We start from the raw sequence: 26,441 nt of genomic DNA, 5'->3' as shown, positions 1-26,441 counted from the left end.
GACATGTCTTTGGACTCCCCGAAAAAGGTAATGTTTCCAATGGCACCTTCATAGGCCGAGGACTGCCTATCAAAAACTTAGAACCCAAATGTTCGAAATGTTCTCAGAAGCGTTAACAGCCCGAGCCCGCACAACAACAGAGACAGTAGTCCCCGCTGCACCGTACATATTGGCAAGGCACCCAAGAAGAAGGGATCTGAAGATGTAACTTAAACTGGATTTTGACAGTGATGTTTGTATTCAGGGACAGTAGCCCATCGTGTATGGGTACCTGTTCTCTGATCATTTGAGAGATGGCCACAATTCCGGCAGGGGAGATCCGGTTTTTGTGCTAGTAAACCCCTGGGCTTGGTTGCCTTACCCTCCCCAATCCATGATTCTGGGAAAGGTACATGACATTTTCTGGTGTTCAACCCAATTGAACACTGTGTCTTAAGTGGTGGCCAGACTCAAACACACAATCAGGAGCCTTCTTTTCTGTGATTTATAAAGAAACAGGTTGTATTGTGCAGTGGCATGTTATATTTTCCATAGTATTCAAACATTTGTCAGGTTTGCATATGGCATCATTTGTGCCAGCTATGTTGTATGCCCGTTAAAGCAAAAGGTGTTACGTTTAATCTTGTCATGTGTACGGTAAATGTTCCTTAAGGTTTTTTTTTCTTTCAGGTTCAGGAGACCTGGACAGTATTTCTAAGGTTGGTACTGGAGGCTTCGAAAATGTCCTCTTCTAATTTACACCATGCAATAAGTTACTGATTGTATGTCGGGTAAAGACGATGTTTGAACTCCTACTTCCCTTGTTCCCCTCTGTAACTCATGTCTTAAGTCTGTGGTCTTCCATCTTCTACAATTATCCCTTGTGCTGATCCCTGTAGTGCTACGCCCATCTTCCAGAAAAATATGAAACCTCTTTTTTCAGCCGTCTCTACAACCCACTTAAATTTGACTTCTGCTAAAACCATTAAATGAAACTGCTTATTAGTAAGGACTGTGTAAGTCTAGGTGGCAACTGTAAAAGTATGGTCTTCAAAAACACTTAGTGTTTACCATCAACGTTCACTATGAGGTGGTCCTGCATGCGATAAAAATAATGTAATGCACACATTTAATACGACATAATGATTGATTAGGAATACTGTTTGGAAATCCATGGTGATTACTCACGGGCTACCTCTATACTTAAGGTGGAGGTACTTTCCATCCAACGTGGCTGTGTGTTCTATTAGACCTTGCAGTCATCATGGACCCACTAGTGCCGGACACCATATCTGCAATCCCATGTCAAAAGCAAATGTATATTAAAAAATAAACGTGAAAGAAATTGAAACTAAAGAGGGGGAACACAAAAGCTCCATCTAAGATAATAGGGTATATCCCATCCCGCCTATCTCTACCCTTGATCAACACACCCCAAATACCATCTGTCCCATCCTAACCGAACACTCTGACATTAAATACCCAACACATCCCAAAAGCCCATACACCGCTCTTAACCCACCCAAACGTAAAAAGGCCACCACATGCCTCCTACCTTCACACTAGCTAATACAACTCAAATGCCCATCTTTCCCACCACAAAGAAGGTAGAGGTTATCACTAGTGTTCGGTGGTGTGCTGCCTATCTAACAAAGTGGAGAGAAGAAAACCCAGTCCTCCTTTTGTAACACTGTGCATGTGTGTCTGACAAAACAATAACTATCCTGACATAAAAAGATGGAATTTGTGAATGTGGATTTAATAAAACAAATTGAATGTGTGAATGTTGGTTTAAAATAAAGGCTCGGAACAGGAAGGAAACTACATTCCTTCATATTTCCTTCCTCCATGTCCCTAAGTTAAAAAAGTTAAGAAGTATTGTAAAAGAAACAATTTTGAGAACAAATTCTCTTGGGGATATATCCTATGTTGTCAGCCAGTTTCAGCGACATTGAGCTATTGTGACGCTTTCTTCAGGACTACAGCATTTCATTGGAGGGCAGGTTGTGACTTGATTGCTTCCTGGAGTCACTCTTTGTATGGTGTCTTTTTTATGTATAGGGAAAGAGAAATGGAGAAAATACTTTTTGCTCTAAAGCATAACTCTTAGAATGTGATGTTTCTCAAGTGTCCTACAAGAAAGGTATCAAGTTAAGACACTTACCCACCTTCAGTGGAATTTGGTCTCTCATTGTTGCAAGGTTTTTTTTTTTTACATCCGTCTGCTATTGAGAAAAATAATGAGGGGGAATAAAATAGAGACCATTAAAGGAATGGCCTGATTGCCTCTAAGTCCATTGGTAAGTATATTTTTAGTAGGCATGTATTGACAGAAAGGCGTATTGGTCATTATCTGGAAAAAAGTCCAGTACATTCTGCTCCTTGACTCTGTGGTGAAAAAATGTGTCTTTTCACCACGGTCATCATTTTGTCGTATTTATATTGATTGACGTCTTCACGTTTGCGTGATGGCGTCACGTTATCTCATCATGAGTACTGCAGAGGCAGTCGCCACCTTGGCATGGTGCCGTCTTTGCTGGCATCATAGACTGTTAGTTACGTTATAATAGTTAACACATTGAATTAATTTATACAATAAATTAAATTGATGTTTTCCATGGCCGGTGAACATAATTCCACCCTGCAGAAGCCCTTTTGATTTTTGGCATCAATAGCACTTTCCTAGGTTTCATCTTCATTGTTGTAGTCTTCTGCTTGTCATTCACAGATGTTAAGCACAGTTCCTGTACAGAGATTTATAGGGTGGTGTCCTACGTTACATGCCACCTCACGGAGTCTTGGTCATTGCTTCCAACTCTGTGCATGGACAAAATAAGGCTCCAAAAGCATGGCGACCTGAGCGGTATATGTAAGATGCATGCCATTCCATGGCGTACATAGTCATTAGTGTCTCCATTCTAGTAATGTTCCTGTATGGGCTTTGACAGCCCATGTGTGGTGGCCCGGCCTATAGTGCTAAATCATGGTCCAATATTACCCAGGAGAGATGGATTGCGTGCCACTATGTGTATATGGGTGGTCAAGCACCACTGATTTACATACACTGTATGCATGTGCTGTGTATATATTAGTCGTCACCCTCGCATCAGGAGAAGGGTAGAACAATTTGATCCAGGCAACTAACTCCTTACCAAAATCCTTTCAGGACATAACACTATACAACCAGTTTCAGTGTAAAGAAACAACCAGCCTCCGTGTAAAGAATCAAATCCTTTCTCAGCAGCTAATGTAGCAACTGTTTTTTTGGCTTAGCCAACATGAATTCGGAGACGTATTTCATGCTCGAACAATGCCTGCTTAGTCCCTGTGGGTAAACAGTGGCATTAACTTGTCTAATCTATTTGCAATTATTTTGTCTACGATTTTGGTGTCACAGTTCAGAAAAGATAGTGGTCTATATGACTTTCATTTAATTAAATCCTTAACTCTCTTAGGGAGGACTCTAATCAGAGCTACCCAAATTGAAGATGGCAACAAACCCAATTGTTTTTCTTCCTTGATCAGAGTTGGCATATGGGGGGGCATTACAAATGTACAACATCATGATGAAATTAATTCGTAAGTTCATATAATCCAGATGTTTTACACCTGCCCTTACCTTTAACCTGCTACAATCCTCAAGTGAAATAGGCAATATTAATATTAATATGGACTTCTGTTCCGGATCACCTCAGTATAATGAGGTGTAATAATCCTTAAATAAATCATGAAGGCTTTTTCCTGTTCCTTTTTTCAGTCTCACTTGACATTTCAGTGATTGTTGATGGTCTTTTATTTTTCCTAATTAGCCATGCCAACATTTTGCCAGATTTATTGCCCTTCGAAAATATTTTACTCTTGTATTGTATGTAATTATATTTATGTAAGCTATGAAAACCTTCCATCATATTCACCATGTAGTCCAGCCAGCCTATCACTCTCAGCATGTGTTAATGCATATTCTCCAACTTATAATTTAAAGGATTCCCATAGTGATGTGAAACTGGGAGCCGATGGAACATTTGTTCAAAGTGTAGTATCATGTTTTTCCAGTGTTGTTGTTTCAAGAGTGGCATCACCGTACGCTGCAAATGTATACAGGAAGATAAATACAGGGCACTGTAAGTTATGCAACAAGCACGTCCAGAATAAGGGAGAATAATTTGATCTATTATCGTATTGAACATTTCCAAACACAGAAAGATCTGTTATTTTAGTAAATACATAATACGTTCTACTGTGGAGTTGGGCACCAATTATAATACGAAAAACCGACTGGCTTGCATCAACGTCTCCACACCTCACTCATCTCATATTCTGAACATCTATTTTATAGATAACACATACCTTTTGAATCACTTCTTAAGAACTTGGACGATCAGTCCAATTCTGTATCCAGCGAACAGTTAAAATCCCTCGCCCACATTAATACTTCATGATTTCATAATGCTATGCATTGTACAATCTGCATCATTACCTGTATCTGTGCCATAATAATTAACAAAAGTAACATTCCAATATCTCTATTTACCTGTTGGAACCAATGATAAATCTGTTAAATATTAAGATGATCTTTCCAGTAAGGTGCTATCCACTGACGTCACCACCGCACTTTTGCCAGTTCCTCCCATGCAGGTCCCGTCCCCCAACTTGAGAACAGAATTCTGTACCCACACCCCTACTGAAATCAACCACAACCCAACTAAACAAACCACTTAATACCAGCAGAACTGCAAATGCTTTTTCAGTGGCCGTCCGTGTGCTTGTATTCGAGGGGCATACAGCCAGCAAGCCAGAGTGAGTAGCCTTTATTAGCACCTATTAAGTAACACTTTACAGAAGTGGCTGTAAGTTACTCCCAAAAGGTTTGAGTTATGACCTATGTGTGTGTGTATAATGTGACGAATACCAGGGTATCATCACTGCTTCCATAGGGCAGCCCCATTCCATGAGGCCAGGGTGGTGAGGCTGCTACCCCATAGTCCCTGTGGGTGTGGTACTCAGCAGGTGCATCTCATGGGAGGGGAAACCTCCAATGGGACCAATGAAGACCTTGTTGGGGATCCCTGCCAATCACCTGACCCTAGAACCCATTTTCTCGACCTTAACAGCCCCTTCCCTCGTACAGTCACAAGATATTGCCACCCTAGCATTCCCCTAGTAAGTACTGGGACAAGGAAGATTAGGAGTTACTCAAGTGAAGTTCCACTTCCTAGTACTGTGACGAGGCACTCCATTAACCCATAAGGAAGCGAAAAGACCTGTACTGTGATGAGGGAGAAACATGTAGGCTTGAGGATCACCTTTGAGAACCACAAGGAACAGTCTAGTGGTTGCTGGTTTCCGATTGGTCCATCAAGAGTAAAAATAGAGGAGGGAAACCAGGAAGTGTTTTCAAGCCTTCACTGGAGGAGCAGGAATACTGTGCTGGGTCTGAAGGGGTTGTGGACCACTGCACTACCCAGAGAGAGGGGAAGCCCTTGATCCCCATCAGCCTGTCGGGAACCGAGGGAAGCTGGAGTCTCCCTCACTGGCAGAAACAAAAAGACCAGCGTGCCTCCCAGAAAAGGTTGCAGGGGGACCCTTGAACTTCAGTTGCCTGTGGGGAACAGAGGGAAGCTGGAGTCTCCCTTACAGGGGAACAAAAAAGGGGGAACCCGTGAGCGGCAACATTGTACAAGGGACTAAGGGCAACAGGAGATTCCCTCACTGGAAAGGAACAGCTGGGGAGCCGCCAAGAGAAAACCGTGAAAGCCCAGGTGAAGCAACATAAGCTTACCAGTGTTGCCGAGGACCGGAAACTCTCGCGGACCAAGTACAAAGATACGCAGAGGTGGGTCGGGAAGGCACAGGGAGACCCCAGAGGCTTTGTTTGGGAGAAAGTGCAGAACCATCTTCCTTGTCCCAGTGGGACCGCAGAGAGAGACCAAATAAGAACAAAGATGGTGAAGGAGCACCCCAAAGAGACTGAGAGAGAAGCCTGGCAGGATGGTGAACCGGGCCTAGTCAAGAGACATTACAAGGTTGTAAGAGGGAGCGGGGACCCTAACATTAAGAAACCAAGAGAATCATGCACCAAAGAGAATGCCTGGAAGGCTAGTGAACTGAGCCTACGAGAAGCATGATGCAAACCTAAGAAAGGCGCCTGGAACCCATATATGAAGAGCCAAAGTAAATGGACCTGGGACCCAAGGCAGTCCCTGGCAGTAGACTACACCAGGGCTGGCTGCTGAACTGTGACATTAAGTTGAGGGGTCTGGTACCAATATTTGAGAAGCAGCAGAAAAGGGGGTCTGGACCCATATGTGAAAAGCCAAAGTAGAGGGGTCTGGGACCCGTGGCAGGAGAGTACACCAGGGCTGCCAGTTGAACTTTGCAGCAGTCTTCCAAGGCACAGTACCTGGGTGAAGGGTGAACCAGGTTGGCTGTGCCAGGAAGAGCAAACGAGGGGAAGAGAAAATATCCTGGCCAAGTTGGAGGAAATAAGAATGACCCAGCGCCTGGCAGGAGAGTATACCAGGCAGGCTGAGGGTGAGCTGGTGAACTGTATATTGTGACTAGTGTGACCAGGGGAAGAGAACATTCCGCCTGTTGCCGTTAGTAAGAATCCAAGAGAGAAGTGTCCTCCTGGCACTGTGAACATTGTAAGCAGGGGAAGCGAGTCATGTGCCCCTGGTGTTTGTGAGAACCCATTCATGCTTTGCAGGCCGATGGGTACATACAAGAAAGTAAAACTCCAACCTACAGGCCTCTGCATTTATGTTGAGATTCTGAACTGGCACTTAGTGGGTAGATTGAGGATGGATGGGTCGATCAATGCCGGGCCAGAAGAGCAACACTTTGTTTATGGCAGCTTATGCCTAAGCTGTACTAGATTTGGATGTCCTTACTCTTGCTCTAGTGGCTCCCGAATTGTCTGGCATAGATATTTTCAAAGCTGTGCTCAAGCACATTTTTATTTCTTTCCCAAGGGAGACAGACCAACCACTTTCTTCCACAGCTTTCTATTCATTGCTAGTTTGGTAAGATGCTACCTTGCCACCCCACAGTGCTCTCCTTGGGTGTCTAAGACATACACATTAACATAGTCTCTGCCGCTGGTCAGAAACAGAATTAGGGATTCAATATTTTAAGTCCCCAGTGCACCATCTCCAAGTTTGAGTCATACTCAGGGTTGCAAATCCTCTCTTCCCTGAGTAGCAGTGCAAAGTAACAGCACACCAGCAGTACCAGGGAGGAGTAGTTACTTTCCACTCCTTGTACCAACTCCAGGTCCTCCACATGGTTAAATATTTAAGTGGATTTGCGGCTTGCTACCCTTTGTCCACATTATGATCCACAAATGTCCTATGTGCCTTCAGGCAGTCTTCTTTTCCTTCCCTGTGTCCCTGCTTTCAATGGGTTTGACCATCCTGCCCATCTCTTTCCTCTTAAACCAAGTGTTGCACATTAGCCAGGTCCCTTTTACTCCGAATCCCATGCGAGCCCTCTTATCCACGTTATCGAGATCCTTTGCTTAAAGTGCTCCTCTCCCTGCATTCAGCGTCTCAAAGTTGTGCTAACGTTTTACCAACTATCAGTTGGCTTCTACCCAGGTTGTCTGGCCTCGCATGCAGCTGTCTCCCAATAAATTCCACAGAGTCCGTAGCAACTTCTAAACTCTCTGCTATTATGTTCCAGTGCCTCATAATAAAGTTGACCACTTTCTAACTATTACCTTGGGACTGTGGGGTCCCACAACATAGTTACTACTGAAACCTCTATGCTGCTCGTATGTTAGGTATACATCTTCAAATTGGTGTGCACCATTGCTGTAAGCGCCTGGATGTCATGTCTTATTTCTGTTTGTCTGATGTGGATTGGAATGGAAATGATCTTGCATGGAAATTGACCATCTGACATGCCTCTCGTCTTCCTTCCTTCCTTTCCATGTGAGCAGAACTCCCCAGGCAATATGAGTATGAGCAATCAGCCAGGCACTCCAAGGGATGACAGCGAAATGGGCGGAAACTTCTTAAACCCTTTCCAAAGCGAGAGTGTAAGTAATAACTGTGGACCTCCACAATATGTCCTGAACCTGCATTTTGTAATTTCACTGAAAAGAAATCGCAGGAGTGTTCAGAACGGCCACCACAGTTTGGTGGGTTCTGAGACCGCTCTAGCATCTTGCGGTTTTGTTTTGATATCCTGGGACAAATTACCCAGGGTAAACGTGAATCAGTAAAACTACATTTTAAATGAAAGCTATAGCGTCAAAGCTGAATGACGGCAGTAAATATAACTATATTTATTCGTTTATTTTTTTCATGAAAAGACGTTCTATTCAAATAGATGTTTGTTATAAAAATGTTTCTCGATTTTTTATTTAGCAGTAGCGAGTTGGAAAATGTCCGTTATCCCCTTCCCAGCCGCTCAGCTGAGCCTCCCTTCATTTTCACTTAACTTTATCCGTCTGTGACAAAATATTTACAAAACAAGTCTTATTTTTTATATTTTTTTAACTTAGTTATTCACTCTTAAAGTTGTAGGTTTTTACCTCTTTATTTGTGGTGTTGTTCATTTTTCTTGTGTTACCCCTTTGTTTCATGGGGAAATATTTTCTAAGTTATGGTGTACATAGGCGTGCGCCATGCAAGCTTTTATAGTGGCAGCAGGAGCAGACGTGGTGGCCCATTAATGTTTGATGTTACCGTGATTAAGAAAGGTGGGTTATTAGGGGTAAAGTGGGAACGAAGAAAGCGTGGATTGCGTCGATAACATACATAAAAGTGCACCAAAAGACAAAAAGAATTGCCTGGCGCCCACAGACTCCTTGGCATTCCAACTCAAAATGATGTTGGGGGATGGGGTGCACAGACTGCAATACTCAAGCTGGTGGTGGATGTTGGCATCAAATCCAGCCGGTCTTATTCTGCTGCCTGAACCACATGGAACTGGTTATTAATGTCATACGCACAGCCTTCCTGTATCATGATGAGGCAAAAGAAATTGTTCACTGGGACTTATCGTGCCAATCAACAGGCAACTGATGGGCTATAGATTGAGTTGTTGCCTCCTCGTTTTTTTGTAACACATTTTGTTGTATAACAGGCCGAGACCTGCCAGTGACAACACTTGTATCATCAATGGTTAATTTTCGCATTGTAATTGAGCATTTGCTGGTTGGATGGAGGAAGTAACCGTCTTCCAGTGCAGCACTGAGACTTGCTTATATGTACTTCAGTAGCATGCATGCGTTCAACCTTTTGGAATTACATTAAGGCTATTAGAAGTCTGGACAGCATTTAGAGGTGTTTCCTTATGAATCAAGGCTGTACGCATTGTAACATTAGCTGTACTCTTACGTCCCATCCCCTTTCCTCCATGCTGCATGGACGTCCCTCACGAGAGATGGGAGACAGAACCTTTTTCACCAGAAAAAACCTTCTTCCCCTTAGAGGCGTGCGGGGGTGCGACCCTGGGAGCATGCACTGCCCTGACTCCGCCCTCCGGCCCCACACCTCAGTAGTCCCCTTTTCCGCGTTGACGGGAACGGGCCGAATTCACCAGCGTTCCTGGGTTTGGCTTCGGCCATGTAATTCCATGCGCAGATACTTCTTCGCTTTGTCTTTTTATCTTTCAGGTACTCGGTCCTCAGGCGCCATGCTCCGCCCCAGCGCATGCAGACTTCTTCACGGTTCAGCAGGTATCCATACTGCGACAGGCTTTTCCCGACTAAAGACCCCCATGCCCTCTGCCTACGGTGTCTTGGCCCTGACCACGGCTGGGAAGCTTGTACCGTGTGAAACGCACTTTCCTCAAGGTCTTTGAAGAACAGATTGGCCAGGTGGATGGAGCTCTTCCACAGATCGCCTCCAGAGGACCTAAAAGACTTTGTTTATCATTGATCCAAGCCCAAGGTAGGGCTGCTCTTTTCCAGTGCACCCCGCCAGGCTGGCTCCTTCCCAAAGACTCAGCCACGCGGGAGGAACCTCCCAGGTCCCCGTACAGCACAGATACCGAGGCTGTATCAGCTACTGGCTGAGAGGCCGAGGGATCTGCAGATCCTCCCGGAGAGTGTGCTGAGGGACCAGAAGGTCGTTTTACCGGGTCTTCACCCAAGGGGCTACACCCTAGTACCAGCATCATGTCCGAGGGGGCGACTTTATGCAGTTCTACCATCAGATCCGCCGAGGACGTAACACCTTCCGGGCCTAGGCCTGAGGAACAGGGTAGGCCCCATGATCCACACTCGAGTCCTGAACAGGGCGGGGCCCACTGAGCCGAGTGACATGACGCAGGCACGTGGAAGTCAGCTCGATAAGATGGCCGCTGCGGCAGGAAATCCAGACATCTGACCGAAGCCCTGCCAGGGAAGGCAGGCGGAGGATTGTGTGTCGAGGTGGGACTGGTGTCAATCACAGCTTATCCTTCCTTTGCGCAAGGCTGGTTCCCGCTGCGTCCATATGGGCAGGGCACGTAACGGCTCCAGCAGCCGCTGCAACCCCGTCAATATCGCCTACCACTAATCCAGTCTGAGGACAGATTCTTTGAAAAGTTCCTTGGGCTCATGAAATCTCCACAGATGAGGGTCATCCTCAGGGACGACATCAGGTACTTGCTCCCTCCAATTGTCCCGCCGGCGCCTCAGGCCCCGGTACAGGCTCCTCCGGTGTCAGTTCAGCCTCAGCAGCCCGCTCCAGCCCCACAGCCGATTGTGCAAGCGGTTCCGCACCAGCCTCTGCCACAGCCTCTGGCTCCAGTCCCCGTACCGCAGCCCCCTAGCACTCCCCCTCCGGTGCTGGACCATCCAGATCCGCAGGTGGACACAGACGAGACAAATGACTAGCAGGGCTGGGAGAGTACTTGGGGCTTCTCAGCCCGAGGTCGAGCAACCAGCAGAGGGGGTCCTCACAGAAGTCCTCATGCTATGTCCCGGTGCCTCGATGCCCGAGGACGTAGTTGCCTTGGCCAAGAAGGGTTGGCTCAAGCCCCACTCAGCCCAGCCGGGGAATAAACGCCTGGACGCCATGTACATGCAGATGGAGGGGGAACACTCTTGCTATCAGCCCATCCTCAGCCACACTCATCAGTGAACGCTGCAGCCTCACTGTACTCCAAGCCTCAGTCGTCCTCAGCCTTCTCCTCTGCGGCGCTGCTAGGCAAGGAGAAGATCTTGGAGGAATACGGGAAGAAGCTGTATTGCAACGTGTCCTTGCACCTGCATCAAGCCAACGTGGATGCCATGCTGGCAGCCGTTAACCAGAGGCTGTGGCGCGAAATTGTGGATTTCCTCCCAGAGCAGAGCCAATCTGGATTCAAGACGGGATTGACGAAGGCCAAGATCGTGGGGTAGGACTTCATGGAGTACTGCCTTGGCCCACATTGACACCTCCAGATGTCCAGGAACACATACTGGATCTTCCGTTCAAAGGGGGTGACCTCTTCCACTCCTCAATGGATGAGGAGCTGGATAAAAAGAACAACAGCTCTCAAACGGCCAAGTCTTTATCCATTCTTACAAAGACAATGCCCCAACCGTACACCCAGTCACAGTAACGCTCTGAGAAGGGGCGTACATTTAGAGGTTTCCGCTGCTTCCAAGAGCGTAGGTCCAGGCAGCCTGACCATTTGCCATCTCAGCATCGGCGCAAACAACAAAAGGGGTGTGGGAGGGCTTTTTCCAGTCCCCCTCGCCCACAGCAGCTTCAGAGGGAAAGAAGGCATGACATGCCCCTCTGGGTCCACTTGTCTCCAGTGGGGGGCAGGCTTGTTCTCCATGCACATTTTTGGTGCCAGAATTTTGCGGACCCTTGGATCCTCTCTGTAGTCTCCATGAGGTACCACCTCCCTATCCCAGCCTCTCCTCCCTCCTCCGCTCCACTCCCACAGGTTGGGAGAGCAACTCTTTTGGCAGAGATCCGGTCGCTCGCCGAGAGCCAAGCAGTGGAGGAAGTCCCAGCCTCCCAGCGAGGCTTGGGCTTTTACTCCAGGATTTACGCCATTCAGAAAACGAACCAGGTGGGCCTGAGAGTTGTGCTGGACAGTTCCACCCTGAACCTCTCCCTACCTCTACAAAAATTCAAGATGGTTACGCCAGCTTTGATAGCAGAGACATTGTGCAAGGGAGACTGCATGTGCTCCCTGGATCTGAAGGGCGCGTACCTACACGTCCCAATCTGGCAGCCTCATCATTCCTTTCTACGATTCAGGATCGTGGGCTACCATTTCCAATACAAGGTGCTCCCTTTCGGCCTCAACTCGGCCCCCAGGGATTTTACCAGGCTGATGAACACAGTGGCGGCCCTCCTCAGGTCGCAAGGCCACCACATTTACCTTTACCCGGACGACTGGCTCGTCAGGGCTACATCTCTGGAAGCAGTGCACCATACCTCTCACGCTCTTATGAAAACACTGCATGAGCTGGGTTTTTCTCTCAACCTCAAGAAGTCACTGCTGCAGCCCACGCAGACACTGACCTTCTTGGGCCTCATTTGGGACACGTGCTCCAAGAAAGTTTTTCTCTCGGAGGACAAGATCACAGCACTCAAGAGAGCCACGGCGCACTTCCTCAGCAGCAAAGTGACCTCGGCCTGGTGGTACCAACACCTACTGGGTCTCATTGCAGCAGTACTCTTGGCCGTCCCCCACACGAGACTCAGGATGAGGAGGATACAGCTGCACTTTGCAGCATCCTGGAACCAGGAACGGGGCCATCGGTCAGAGATGATCAACGTTCCTTTATCACTTCACCCAGACCTCACATGGTGGTCCGGGGACTGCAACCGGAGGATAGGCAAGCCTTACCGGCAACCTACACCACAAGTCACCATCACCACAAACTCCTCTCTCGAGGGTTAGGGGGCCACTCTGGACAACCACTACGTCCATAGCACTTGGACCCGGCAGAAGCAGGTGTACCACATCAATTGGCTCGAATTGAAGGCCATCTGGCTGGCGCTCAGGGCCTTCCTCCCAGTCATCGAGGGCAAGGTCGTCCTCATTCAGACAGACAACTCGACCAGCATGTTCTATATCAACAAGCAGGGAGGTACCAGATCCCCCCACCCCCCAGTGTGCAGCCTGGCAGTCAGCATATGGGAATGGGCCCTGCAGAACAACACCTTCCTCACGGCGGACAGGCTCAGCAAACTGGGAGCGGACAACTACGAGTGGCAGTTGAACGACCTAGTGCTGCAGGTGATCTTTCACAAATGGGGTCACCCCCAAGTAGACCTCTTTGCCTCCCGGGGCAACGAGAAGTGCCAAATATTCACCTCCTGGCAGGGTCAGGGCCTGGGCTCCCTGTACGATGCCTTTCAGATCAAGTGGGAAAGAATGACAGCATACGCCTTTCCACGCACTCCCCTGATTCACAGGGTGATATGCAAGATCAAGGAGTCTCGCCTCGTCAGCATCATCCTAATAGCTCCATGTTGGCCAGCCAGGCCATGGTTTCCGGAGCTGCTCAGCCTCACAGAAAGGCCTCCCATGCGCCTGCCGATGGGCCCAGCACATCTTCTGGCACAGCAGGGGTTAGGGTCATCCACCCGCACCAGAGAATTTTCCCCTCACGGCTTGGTTCCTGAACAGGTCACGCTAGGACATCTAAGCCTCTCTAAAGCTAATCTAAAGATCCTACAAGGCATCAGGAGCAAATCTACCAGGGCGCAGTATAAGAGCAAGTGGACCAGGTTCTGCCACTGGCCACACTCTAAGGGCTTGAACACTCTGGCATGTTCTCTTGACGACGTGCTCTCTTTTTTGGCACATCTCGCCCATTCAGGCTTGCAGGTGGACACTTGCTGCACTTACCTGGCGGCCATTGGGGCTTACAGAAACTCAGAGGAGGAGAGCTTTTCCTCCTCCAACCCGATTGTTTGATGGGTCTCGCCAGACTCTACCCACCTATCAAGAAGCCACAACCTGTGTGGGACCTCAACATAGTCTTGGATCCCCTGGCGCACAAACCTTTCGAACCAATGGCGTCTACAGGCATCAGGCTGGTCACCATTAAGACAGCCTTGCTAGTCGCCCTCGCCTTGGCTCGCAGAATCAGCGAAATTCAGGCGCTGGTCGCTTCAGAGCCATACACTAAGTTTCACAAGGACAAGGTAGTCCTAGGGACACACCCAACGTTCCTTCCTAAGGTACCTTACGCATTCCATCTGAATGAGGAAATTGTGCCGCACACGTTTTTGCTGTGCCCAAAGTCGAGGCGCAGAGAGTTCTGCACTGCCTTGATGTCAGGCATGCACTGAAATTCTACCAGGACAGGACAAAGAGCTTCTACAAATCGGACGCTCTATTCATCTGCTTTGGAGGTTAAAGACCGGAATATCGGGCATCCAATGCCTCCATAGCCCGGTGGATGGTCTCGGCCATCAAAGAAACCTACGAGGGACAGCATAAGCCAACATGCGTGCCCTTTGGCTTTCTGCAAGCACTAATGTTTGGATACCGGCTCTAGATCAGACGCGGCTTTCTGAAAGGCGGTTCTTAGGAACCTGTTTGCTTAAGGAGGGTCTCCTCTCCACCCTTAGGCTACATTCAGTTGTAATCGCCCATGGAGTATGGAGGAAAGGGGACAGGACATAAGAGTAATTATAAGTTAGTCCCCTTTCCTCCATACGTCTCACCAACCTCCCCTCTGATAAAACTGGTGTCATTAGGCATTGTTAAATCTATTGTCGACGCATCTATGGGCACTGAAGTGTGGCGGCGGAGTCAGGGCAGCGCATGCTCCCAGGGCCACTCACCAGCGCGCCTCTAAATTTAAAGGGGAAGAAGGTTTTTTCTGGTGAAAAGGGTTCCGCCCATGCAGTATGGAGGAAAGGGGACTTAGGACTTAGAGTACGTTAGTCACTATGTTGAGTAACTTATAATTGTTTAGCCCTGGACATCTGATTACTGGAGCAATAACATCTCAGCTCAGACTTTAATAGCACTGTAATGTCTGTGTGACTATAAACTACATTCTGCTTGGAAGATAAAATGCGTGGCTCTTGCTCCTTCACACATGGGAAATGTTTAGCCAATTGATGCGAAGGGATACAACTCTCCGCATGCCAGCTAGCTAGTGACTATGTTGTAAATATCAGATTTTCCATATGTCAGGCATAGGTTCATAAATGTGCACCTCACCTGTTCCCTTTTATTTGCTAAAGGTTTGCAGTATAATTTCAATCGTTGGCTGGTAAACTTACCCGTACATGAGAATTCGAAATAGATTGGTCTACAAGCGTTCTTTTTGCACTATTTGTATGAAGATCTTGGTGTGACCATTTCCCACTAAAAATGCATTCTTCTATTTTGCAGTACTCTCCTAGTATGACCATGAGTGTGTGATCTCTTGCTGGTTGTCTTCGCAAGGACTGTTCTGATGTTGCCCTATTGGCAGAACTTCCACTGAAGAAAACCATTGATCGCTGTGTACAGTTCAATTTGAGGATTGCCGGGGCAGCCGACTAGACTGTTCTGTCTTTCACCACGTGCCCTGTTTTGGAGAGAAAAGAAGATCCCAAAATGGATTCATACAACTGTAAAGAGTGGCATAGGAAAGTTGCCCTAAACTGAACTGCAATCATCTGTACATATATATAAATATAAATATATATATATATTCCCACAGGACATTGTAAAAGGATATTACCACATGTCATCTTAAATAGAAAGAATTAGGAACTTTTGTTCCATCTCATTTTTTCGCGTTTACATTTTAATTACCAAAACATCGCATTTTCTCCCAGAAATATTTTGTGCTGTGTATATCCCTGCTTAATAAGTTATTTTTTAAGGTAAACTGTTATTGTTTTTTGTAAATGTCTGCAATCATGCATAGGAATAAAATTACATACGAGTGCTTTTATTAAATCACTTTTGATACCAGCTACCCTGTCAATGACTACTGTTGCAGCAAGATTTAGATGAACGCTTGTCCTAATTGTATAGAGAAAGCGAGTGATTTTTTCATTGCGCGTCAAATTTTACTGTCTGTACAGTTGTACTGTATCATGCCTTTTAAGGATCATAAAAGCACTGAAGTTCTTCTCCCTTTAAGTGGGGCCTAATATATTTATGTTATACCCGTTTTCAGTGGTAGTGTCAGTTTGTTACCAAACTAGCATATTTTACATGCAATACTATATCACTGTACGTGCTCAGTTACATAGTAGCTGCTGCGTATGACAACTTCAACATCTACTGGTTTGCAAACCATCATTAAACGGGGAAACCTTTTGCAGGAACCTTGTCAGTCTCTGCCCGTCATGTTTTGGCTTCTAGGTGCACTTTAATATCTTGGAAAAATTGCATTTGTGACCCAAACTAGAGCTTGACATTTGGCATTATTGTGTAAGTTGATGTCAGAATATCAACGCTGTTAAATGTTGGTCTTAATATTGCGCTGTATTCCTTTACAAGTTAGTGTTTAGGAGGAGACTATGTTCCTGGGCCTACTTTAGAGATTAAACCTTCTGGTGATGATGTAATGAGCACGGAAGCTCCCTCCAAAGGTGAACGAGCTAAAAGCAGTAGTAACTCATGAGTGGTGTATACCAGCTGGTATCTGAGCAAGCAGGCATCAATTTGCTGTGTTTATAATTAGATTATTAGTATCACTGGAGCACTTTCACTCCCAGTCAACATCCAATCCATCTCGGTGCTTGTGATAGCAAATAAAAGAGAAAGCTTTACAAACAATAGGGAAAATTGTTCCCTTATTACTCACCAGTTTGACCACCCAAAATGACAAGCTTATTGAAGCTGAATGTGAAGTTGATGTCACGCATGTATGTACTGCTGGAACCGGTGGCTATTGCACCTCGCAGTGCAGTTTGCATGGTGCTCATCTTTGAATGTCCCATTACTGCTGTGACTTAAGAATGTTGAAGACATTGGGCCTCATTACGACCCAGGCGGTAAGGGATTACCGGTACCGGTAAGGGCACTGGTGCCAGTAATCCCTTACCGCCCAATTACGAGGCCCCGTTGCGGGTCCCTATCATAATGGCTGGTTTCACCAGCCGTTAAGGAAGGGACCCGCAAAGGGACCTTGGAGGTTATTACGGTACCGCAATTTGCAGTACCAAAATTACCGCCTTCCCCATTCCCATTGAGTGCTATGGGGCAAAAATGGAAATGGGGAAGGGCCAATGGTGAATGGGGAATTACCACCCCTCCAACCTTGGAATGGGGCGGTAATTCCGCCATTCACCATGGCGGATTCCGGCATCAACCATGGCGCTAATGGCGCCATTGGTTAACGCCTGGGTCGTAATGACCCCCATTGATATTTACGATGCAGAGTCCCCTTGTATTTTGTCTTATGTCATTCTGTGATCCTTCTCTTTCTATTTCATTCCCACTTTCCCTATGCTCCAAAGCATCAATGTTTGCATGTAGCTGGCTTCAAAACACCAAATCAATTTTAGAAAATGTAGTATGAAGGACGTACTGATTCTATTACAGCTACAGAGGCAGATTATTAAGTGCTGTCCCTTTATGTAAACCTCCACCAACAATGTGAAACCACACATTCCTTTGGTGCTGCCATCTCCTCCACAATCGGTTGCTCTGATTTATTCAGTAGAACCCTATGCCTAACCCATTGAGGGTTATGCCTCTGCCAGCAGCCCGGGAAACAAACCGTTCCCAAGTACCACAGATCGGCCTGCTTCCACCCAGTCAGTGTGACCAGATTATTCTAGCGACATGTCTTTGAATCCAGATTCAGTTCCCACTGATCCTTCCAATCCTTTCACAGACAGATGCTGAGGAGAAAACACTGTCTTCAGCTAAAGCTTTTTGCTGTAGGATGTTGAGTTTGGAAAAGCTTTTGGTGTTTGCGCTTCGGAGGAATCGCCAACTGGGCTTGGTGTTCTCTCCCGGGCTCTTTCCCTTTAAACTGCTGACATTTCTGGAGTTGCTCTTCAGAAGGATTCACTGACGATGTCTTGTAAAATTAAGAAAAATCCTCACTCGGCGAATACCACAAGCAAACAAATGGAGGCTCAGTATCTCCAGACTGTGGAATGTCTTCCCCACCCAGAAAAGGGGTGTAGGATATCAGGATCAAGAGATCTCATTTTCTTCTTTGCGGTCTCACAACCTGGCAATTTTAGCATCTTCTGGGCTTGATGGCTTCATGCAATCTTTCTATTCCGCGTGCTTGTTTGAAGATAAGAATTTAACTCTGCCTCTCCTCCACCTGGAGCCTGGAATCGGGCATCCAGTCTGACACCAGCTCTATTCCACAGGAACTCAGACCGGTTCTCGAGTGGTGGTGCATCAATCTGTTTGCTTTTGGGAATCTCATTTCAAAAGTATTGTTTCAAACACATAATGTTGTCCGATTCTTCCCTAGCATCTCAAGATTCATGCACTCCCGTTTTGAGCGGGATGCTAGTCTCATATGAAGGTTCTAGAGCTTCTGGCTGTATTCAGCGCTCCCAAGGCATTTCTCCCAGTTATGCAAGGGTCATTAGTGATGATAGAGAGCATGACATCTGTGTTTAAGATAAGCTGGGAGGGGCCAGGTCTTCTCTGTGTGCCTTGGTCATACAGCTACGGGAATGGGGTATCTTTCACCAAATCCATGTTTAGGCAGTTCATCTGGTGGGTCATCTGAATGCAGAAGCGGACCTACTGTGCCATCGCTCATATTTGTCATGAGTGGAAGCTCAGAAATGTGCAAACAATATTTCACTTCTGTGGTACTGTGGACCGGGATCCTTTTGCTTCAGAATAAGAAGTGTTCTCTTTGTGCACCCCTTAGTTGGACCAGGTTCAGGGAGCCAATTCATTGGGAGAAAGCTTGCACGTTTAGTGGGACCTCGGGGAGTTGTACTAATTTCCTCCATCCCATTGAGTCACACGGTGTTATGTAAATTTCTGTATAGTCAACATTTTTCTTATTATAAAAACTTCCCAGTAGCCAGTCAGGATTTGGTTCTCGGATCTTCTCCTCGCAATGAAGTGTCCATAGTCTCTCCATCAGGTTCTAGATCTGCTGAATCAGCACAGGTGTGCCTTTTGCACCCATCCCCTCAATCTCTGAACTTAGTGGCCTGGTTCCTGCGAAATTGACATGCAGAGCGCTAGAGGAAAGCCTGATATTTCTTCTTGCGGCTAGGAAACTGGCAACAAGGTAAACAGAATTAAACAGACGTTTTTCTTTATTTTTACCTCCCATCCCCTTTCCTCCATACTGTATGGTTATCCCTTCTTTGGGACAGGAGACAGAACCTTTTCACCAGAAAAACCTTCTTCCCCTTCAAATTTAGAGGCGTGCGGGGGTGCTGCCTTGGGAGCATGCGCTACACTGACTCCGCCCACTGGTGCCAGTCCCCTTTTCCACGTCGACGGGAACGGGCTAATTTCACCAGCGCTCCTGGGTTTGGCCTCGGCATATAATTCCACGTGCTCGTCCCCTGATTCTTCGCTCATCTTTGACTTTTTTGTCATCTACTTGGTTATCCGGCACCACGCTCCTCCCCTTGAGTAGGTGTCCAGCCTGTGAGGGGCTCTTTCCTACATCTGACCCCACGCTCTTTGCCTCCGCTGCCTTGGCCGCGACCAGGGCTGGGAAGGTTGCACTGCGTGCAACACTCTGACTCCATGCACACTGAAGAACAGGCTAGCTAGGTGTAGGGAGCTCTTCGAAAGGTCGCCTCCAGAGGACTTGAAGAAGTTTGTCAAGCAGCGATCGAGGCCCAAAGGAGGGCCATTACTTTCCATCGCACCCCATAAGGGTGACTCCTTCCCGAGGAAACGCCCAAGTGGGCGGAACCCCTTGGTTTCTGTTACCAGCACACGCACCGACACAGCTACTGGCCTTTCGGCCGAGGGGTCTCCGGGCCCTACCAGTATCAGTGCTAAGGGACCACAAGGTTCTTCTACCGGGTCTACACCCGAAGGGCTAAGCCCTAGTACCGGCTCCATGTCCGAGTGGGCACCTTCAAGCAGCAGTACCGGCGACAATGCCGAGGGTGATTCGCCTTCCAGGCCTAGACCTGAGGTGCAGGATAGGCCTCATGTCTTAGGCGAGGCTGTGTTTGGCACGTGGCACGCAGCCCAACAAAATAGCCGCCGCACCAGACAACAATGCCCCTCGTCTGATCCCCTCCTAGTAACAGAGCAGGCGGGTGAAAAAGTTTCAAGGTGGGACTGGTGTCAACCAGGTATGTGGCCTACAGTTTATCCATTGGCAGCTCAGGGCAGGTTTGCCCTGCTACCTAGACAGAGTGCGCCCCAGCAGCCCCCAGCCACTCCGTCAACATCCCCTGCCTCCTCTTTGGCCTCCGAAGACAGGTTCTTCGAAAGGTTCCTGCCGCTGATGCGGACCCCGTCCTGATTCCGGCTCCCCTGCCTCCCACAGTGTAGGCGGTTCCCCAAAAGCCTCCGCGGCAGCCTCTGACTCAGGTCCCCACACTGCAGCCCACGGCGCCCAGCACTCCACTCGTTCCGGACCAGCCGGACACTCTGGGGGACACAGATGAGGAGGAGGGCCCTGACAAGCTGTCGTCAGCGAAGGCCTTCCACAACAGGCTTGGCAGAATATCTGGGCCTTCCTCAACCTGAGGTCGAGCAGTCTGAGGAGGGTGTCCTGGCAGAGGTCCTCACCCTGCGACCCCCTACCAAAACGGGTGCAGGACGACATTGTGGCCCTGTTCAAGAAGGGGTGGCTCAAGCCGCACTCGGCCCAACCTGTCAATCGGTGCTTCGATGCCACGCATAGGCAGATGGAGGGGGTTACACTCTTGTTATCGACGCACCCCAAGCCGCATTCTTCGGTGACCGCTGCGGTGTCACTCTACTCTAAGCCTCAGTCGTCCTCGGCCACCTCGTCCTCCGCGCTGATAGGCAAGGAGGAGAAGATCTTGGAGGCGTACGGGAAGAAGCTGTACTCGAACGTCTCCCTGCACCTGCATCAGGCCAACACGGATGCCATGCTGGCAGCCGCCAACCGGAGGTTTTGGCGGGAAATGGCAGACTTCATCCCGGAACAGAGCCAGACACGCTTGAAGGCGGGTCTAGGAGAATCCAGGCTGGTAGCGTAGGACATCATGGAGTCCACAGTGGCCCACATCGATACCACTTGTCGGACCATCTGCATCGCCACGGACATGAGAAGGACGGCCTGGCTTCAGGCTACTAAGTTTAACCCTGACGTCCAGGATCGCATATTGGACCTTCCGTTTGAGGGTAGTGACCTCTTCCACTCGACCACCGACGAGGAATTAAGATAAAAAGAACGTGGATTGCAACGTTTTTAGCCTGACGAAGGCCACGCCCAAGGCGTATACTCAGTCGCATCAATGCTCCAACACGGGGCGGGCGTTCGGGGTGTTCGAGGATTCCAGGAATGGAGGCCGACGCAGCCTGACCACTCGCTGAGTCAGCACCGGTGCACGCAACAAAAAGTGGGGGAGCAAGGGCTTCTTCCTGTCCCCCTCCGCAGCAGCCTCCAACGGTAAAAAGACATGACGCGTCCCTTCGGGTCCACGTGTCTCCAGTGGGTGGCAGGCTTGCCTCTCATGTGCATTTCTGGTGCCAGAACTTTACGGACACCTGGATTCTCTCTGTAGTATTCAAAGGGTACCGCCCAGCGATACCTCCCTCTTCTCCCTCCTCCCCTCCGCTCCCACAGTTTGGAATGGCAACTTTGTTGGCAGAGATCTGGTCGCTCGTCGAGAGCCAAGCAGTGGAAGAAGTGCCAGTCTGAGAGAGGCTTAGGCTTCTATTCCAGGATTCTCGCCATACAAAAAAAGAACCAGGCTGACCTGAAGTTGTGTTGGACCTGTCCACCCTCAACCTCTCCCTCCCTCTGCAGAAATTCAAGATGGTTACGCCAGTTCTCACTGCGGAGACACTGGACATGGGAGACTGGATGTGCTCCCTGGATCTGAGGGACGCCTACTTACGATTTGACAGCCTCGTTGCTCCTTCCTATGCTTCAGGATCATGGGCTGTCATTTCCAGTACAAGATGGTACCCTTTGGCCTTAACTCAGTACCTAGGGTATTTACCAGACTCATGAATGCAGTGGCAGCCCTCCTCGGGGCCAAGGGCCACCATGTCTACCTTACCTGGACGACTGGCTCATCTGACCGGGATCCCCAGAGGGGGTTACCCACACTTCCTCCGTGCTCATGAACACACGCCACGACCTGGGGTTTACTATCAACCTCAAGAAGTCTCCACTGTAGCCCACGCAAGTTCTCACCTTCCTTGGCCTGATTTGGGATACCAGTTCCGAGAAAGTTTTTCCTCGGAGGACCAGATTACGGCCATCAAGAGGGCCTCTACGCACTTCCTTACCAGACCAGTGATTTTTGCTTGGTGGTACCAGCACCAACTGTGCATCATGGCAGCAGTCCTCTTGGCCGTGCCGCACACGAGGATCCGGATGAGGAGAGTGCAGCTGCACTTCGCAGCCTCATGGAAGCAGGAGAAGGGTTCCCAAGTGGAGCTGGTCAGCATACCACCTTCTCTCCACGCGGACCTCACGTGGTGGTCCAAGGACTGCAATCTGTGGACGGGCAGGCCATTCCGGCAGCCATCTCCGCAGGTCATCATCACTACGGACTCCTCCCTAGAGGGATGGGGAGCCACTCTGGACAGCCACAGCGTCCATGGAGTCTGGTCCCGGCAGGAGTCACATGTCAACTGGCTGGAGCTCAAAGCCATCTGGCTAGCCCTGAGGGCCTTTGTCCCACTTATCGGGGACAAGACTGTCCTGATCCAGACCGACAACTACACCAGCATGTACTATGTCAACTAGCAGGGGGGGTACCAGGTCCTCTCTGGTGTGCACCCTAGCGCTCGGCATTTGGGAATGGGCCCTGGAAAACATCTACTTCAGGGCTGTCCACATCCCAGCAGAGGCCAACTTGGAAGCGGACAGGCTCAGCAGATTGGAGGCAGACAATTATGCATGGGAATTGAACGACCAGGTGCTGCAAGTGGTCTTCAACACATGGGGCCTTCCTCAGGTGGATCTATTTGCCTCCCAGAAGAATAGGAAGTGTCAGCAGTTTGCGTCTTGGCAGGGACAGGGCCCCGGCTCCCTGGACGACACCATGCACATTTAATGGGAGGGCAAGGCAGCCTATACCTTTCCTCCCACAGCCCTGATCCCCAGGATAAAGGAGGCTTGTCACCTCAGCATCATTTTGATAGTGCCTTGGTGGCCAGCGAGACCATGGTTCTCCGAACTGCTCAGCCTCTCGAAAAGACCATCCATCCACCTCCCACTGGGCCCAGCACCTCCCCTGCCCTAGCATAAGCTATCCCTTGGAACATGGTTCCTGAGTGGGCTAACTTGGAGATTATCTAGGGCGCTAGGAGCAAGTCCAGTAGGAGCCAATACAAGATTAAATAGAGCAGGTTCTGTCAATGGGCAGATTCTTAGGGGATTGACCCCCTGACGTGCGCACTGGACGATGTGCTCTCTTTCTCGGCACACCTTTCCCACTCGGGCTTGCAGGTGGACACATGTCGCACCTATCTGGCAGCCATTGGGGCCTAAAGGAATTCTGAGGAGGAGGTCTTCTCAATCCTCAAACCTGATAGTCAAGAAATATCTGATGGGCTTGTCCAGGCTTTACCCGCCCATCAGTAAACCACACCCCATGTGCAATCTCAATCTCGTGTTCGGCGCCTTGGCGCACAAACCCTTTGAGCCAATGACATCTGCGGACATCAGGCTGGTCACGATCAAGACAGTTCTGCTAGTAGGACTCACCTCCGCTTGCAGAGTCAGTGAGATCTAGGCGCTGATGGCTTCAGAACCCTATACCACGTTCCACAGGGATAAGATGGCACTGCGGACTCACCCGGTGTTCCTACCTAAAGTACCCTCTGCTTTCCATCTGAACGAGGAAATAGTCTTACCTACTTTCCTCGCTGAACTCAAGGACGAGGCTCAGAGCGTCTTGCACTGTCTGATGTCAGACACCCTCTGAAATTCTATCTGGATAGGACCAAGGGCTTCCGCAAGTCAGATGCACTTTTTGTCACCTTTGGGGGCTCCAGACCCGGTTATGAGGTCTCCCAGGCTTCCATCGCAAGGTGGATGGTTGCGGCCATCAAGGAGGCCTATGAGTGGCAGCGCAAGCCACTGCCAGCCAACAAGCACGTGCACGCGGTCAGAGCAAAGGCCACGGCCATCACATTCCAGCGTCAGGTTCCGTGGCAGGTCATAAGCAGGGCAGCTACCTGGGCCACCCCTTCAGCTTTTTATAAACATTACTGTTTGGACGTGGCCTTCTAACAGGCGGTTCTGAGAAACTTGTTTGCTTAAGGAGGGTCTAAAAATATCCAATAAATGAGTCGCCAACAGTGCACAGGAGCATTTCTCCAGCACATTTTCATGATGTCTTTGCCCACAATCGGTGCCAGTATAAAACATGTTCACTGTGGCTGTGCCCATACATTTCCATGCTGACTGCACCATTATGTCCATATAACAACATGTTTGCTTTGCGCATAATACCAGTAATGATACTATAAGAAAACATGTCCCTGTTTGTTCTCCAATATATGGCAGTATCCATACATAAGAACATACTGCAGTTGATGTTGCCATTAAAAATACATCCCACAGTATGAAAACGTGTCCAAACTGGCTGCACCAAAATGCCAGTTTAGCTACATAATAACACTGATCATGCTTGCTTTGCCAAAGATGCACAATACAGTATGTCATAACACAATAAGAAATGGCTACACTGGTTGCATTGAAATGTCAGTCTAGCTACATAATAATACTCATCATGCTTGTTTTGTCAAAGATGCCCAAACCAAAATGTCATGTTAAAAAAAGAAATGGCTAGACTGGTTGCAAAAGAAATGCCAGTCTGTCTTTGTAATAACACTTCTGCTTGCTTTATCAAAGCTGCCCAATACAAAATGTCATATCACAATAAGAAATGGCAAGACCGCTAAATTAAAATGCCAGTCTAGCTACATAACAACTATGCTTGCTTTATCATCCATACCAGGAAAAAATGCCATCCCTGCCCCTTGGTGTGCCAGCGTCGCACATTCAGACATAATCACGGTAATTATGAATGTGATTATGCGTGAGGGTGAGGTGCTAGCGGTCCACGGAGCAGATGTGTGAGAGGTGATGGGGTCCCAGGGTACAGCCATGGCATTTATTACTGGGCATAGATGCCCAGTAGAAACTGCCATGCCCACCCCTTGGAGCCCTAAGCGCCTCAAAGGCACACAATCAATTGCATGTCATGTATTTTACTCGCCATGTATCACAGATGCCAATTGATAAATGCTATGCCTTCCCCATGGACCCTCCAGCGCCTCACATGCACAGATAATCAATTATTTATTTAATTTTGCACGTATGTAGCACCCAAACGCAAAGGTATCAAGGCACTTGAAGGGAGTCCGTAATGAAAGAAAAATACACACTGTGCAAGGCTGAATATTCATATTTATTAAACAACCTGGTTTTAAAATGGTTTCTGAAGGCAAGGTGAGCTGTTTTGTTTATTATTTGACCAGCGAGAGCGTTCCGGTGGGTGGGCGGTGTGACACAAAAACTGGATCCCCCATGCTCGCTTGCGGTTTAATGTAGGCATTGTGAGGGTCAGTCATGCGAGGCGGACAAGTGTTTGATGATTTATCAAAGTATGCCATTTTATTCTTAAAATAATATTAAAAAATGCTCCACTTCCCCTAATCTGCTGAGGAATTCCCTTCCTAACCAAAGCTACGGAAACCTAATCTAGCATAGGATAACTGGCCCTCACACGAAACAACAAATATACAAAGAAAATATATGGAAATATCACATGACATGAACAACATTCAGTTTCTAAATGACCACCTAGTATCCTGATTAATTCCCCTTTCCCAGGATTCAAAGTCACTTCTGCAAATGTTGAACCAACAAAAGGAATGTCTTGAATCCGTTCTTGAAAACTCAGAATAAACGTTAATTAACAAAGCTTCAAGGGGCGTGGCTAACCGCCATGTAGGGAGGACGCGACTTCGGCGAGCTCCGCTAGATGTGCCACTTACAAGCTGTTTTCTACGGCTCTGAAACATTAAACAGACCCTGCGAAGCACCACGATTGTTGCGGACGCCTGCGTGAAGCTCCAGGACCCTCCACACTCGAGGGTGCAAGCCTGAAAGACTTGTTTTTGCTGCCCTGGGATAAACGCTCGGCAACCAAGATGGCGGCTCTCACACACTGAGCCCGGGGAACCCAGCGCCAGCCCAACGGACCGCGGAACTACAAACCCGCACAACCGCTCGTGAGAGGAAGAGGAAGAGCGATTTGGTGGCACAGCTGCCGAACGGGGCATCGGCAGCGTTGCATGGGCTACCGAGACACCCGAGGGACCGTGGACGATAGGCACGACACAGGCCTCCGCACCTTGAAGCCGCGAGCCTCACCCGAGGACACAAAGGAAAGCGCACATCGCCGAAACAGCCCTCAGCGCCCGAAGCCCAC

General features: G+C 48.4%; 1 protein-coding gene across 11 annotated transcripts in view; it reads left to right on the top strand.

The window, feature by feature from the left end:
• The window catches only part of SSBP2 (single stranded DNA binding protein 2), a 1,952,970-nt gene extending 1,936,765 nt beyond the window's left edge, over positions 1-16,205 (top strand). For all 11 annotated transcript variants that reach the window (XM_069627566.1, XM_069627564.1, XM_069627563.1 and 8 more), the window contains 3 exons: positions 670-698; positions 7,919-8,017; positions 15,277-16,205. In XM_069627566.1, the coding sequence (XP_069483667.1) occupies positions 670-698; positions 7,919-8,017; positions 15,277-15,306 (158 nt within the window). In that variant the 3' untranslated portion in view covers positions 15,307-16,205. The remainder of the gene's footprint in view (positions 1-669; positions 699-7,918; positions 8,018-15,276) is intronic.
• The last annotated feature ends 10,236 nt before the right edge of the window (positions 16,206-26,441 follow it).

Source organism: Ambystoma mexicanum, chromosome 6p, assembly GCF_040938575.1.
Source record: "Ambystoma mexicanum isolate Mex_15411 chromosome 6p, UKY_AmexF1_1, whole genome shotgun sequence".
In the NCBI taxonomy this organism is placed as follows: Eukaryota; Metazoa; Chordata; class Amphibia; order Caudata; family Ambystomatidae; genus Ambystoma; species Ambystoma mexicanum.
This window is presented reverse-complemented; position numbering and strand designations above follow the sequence as displayed.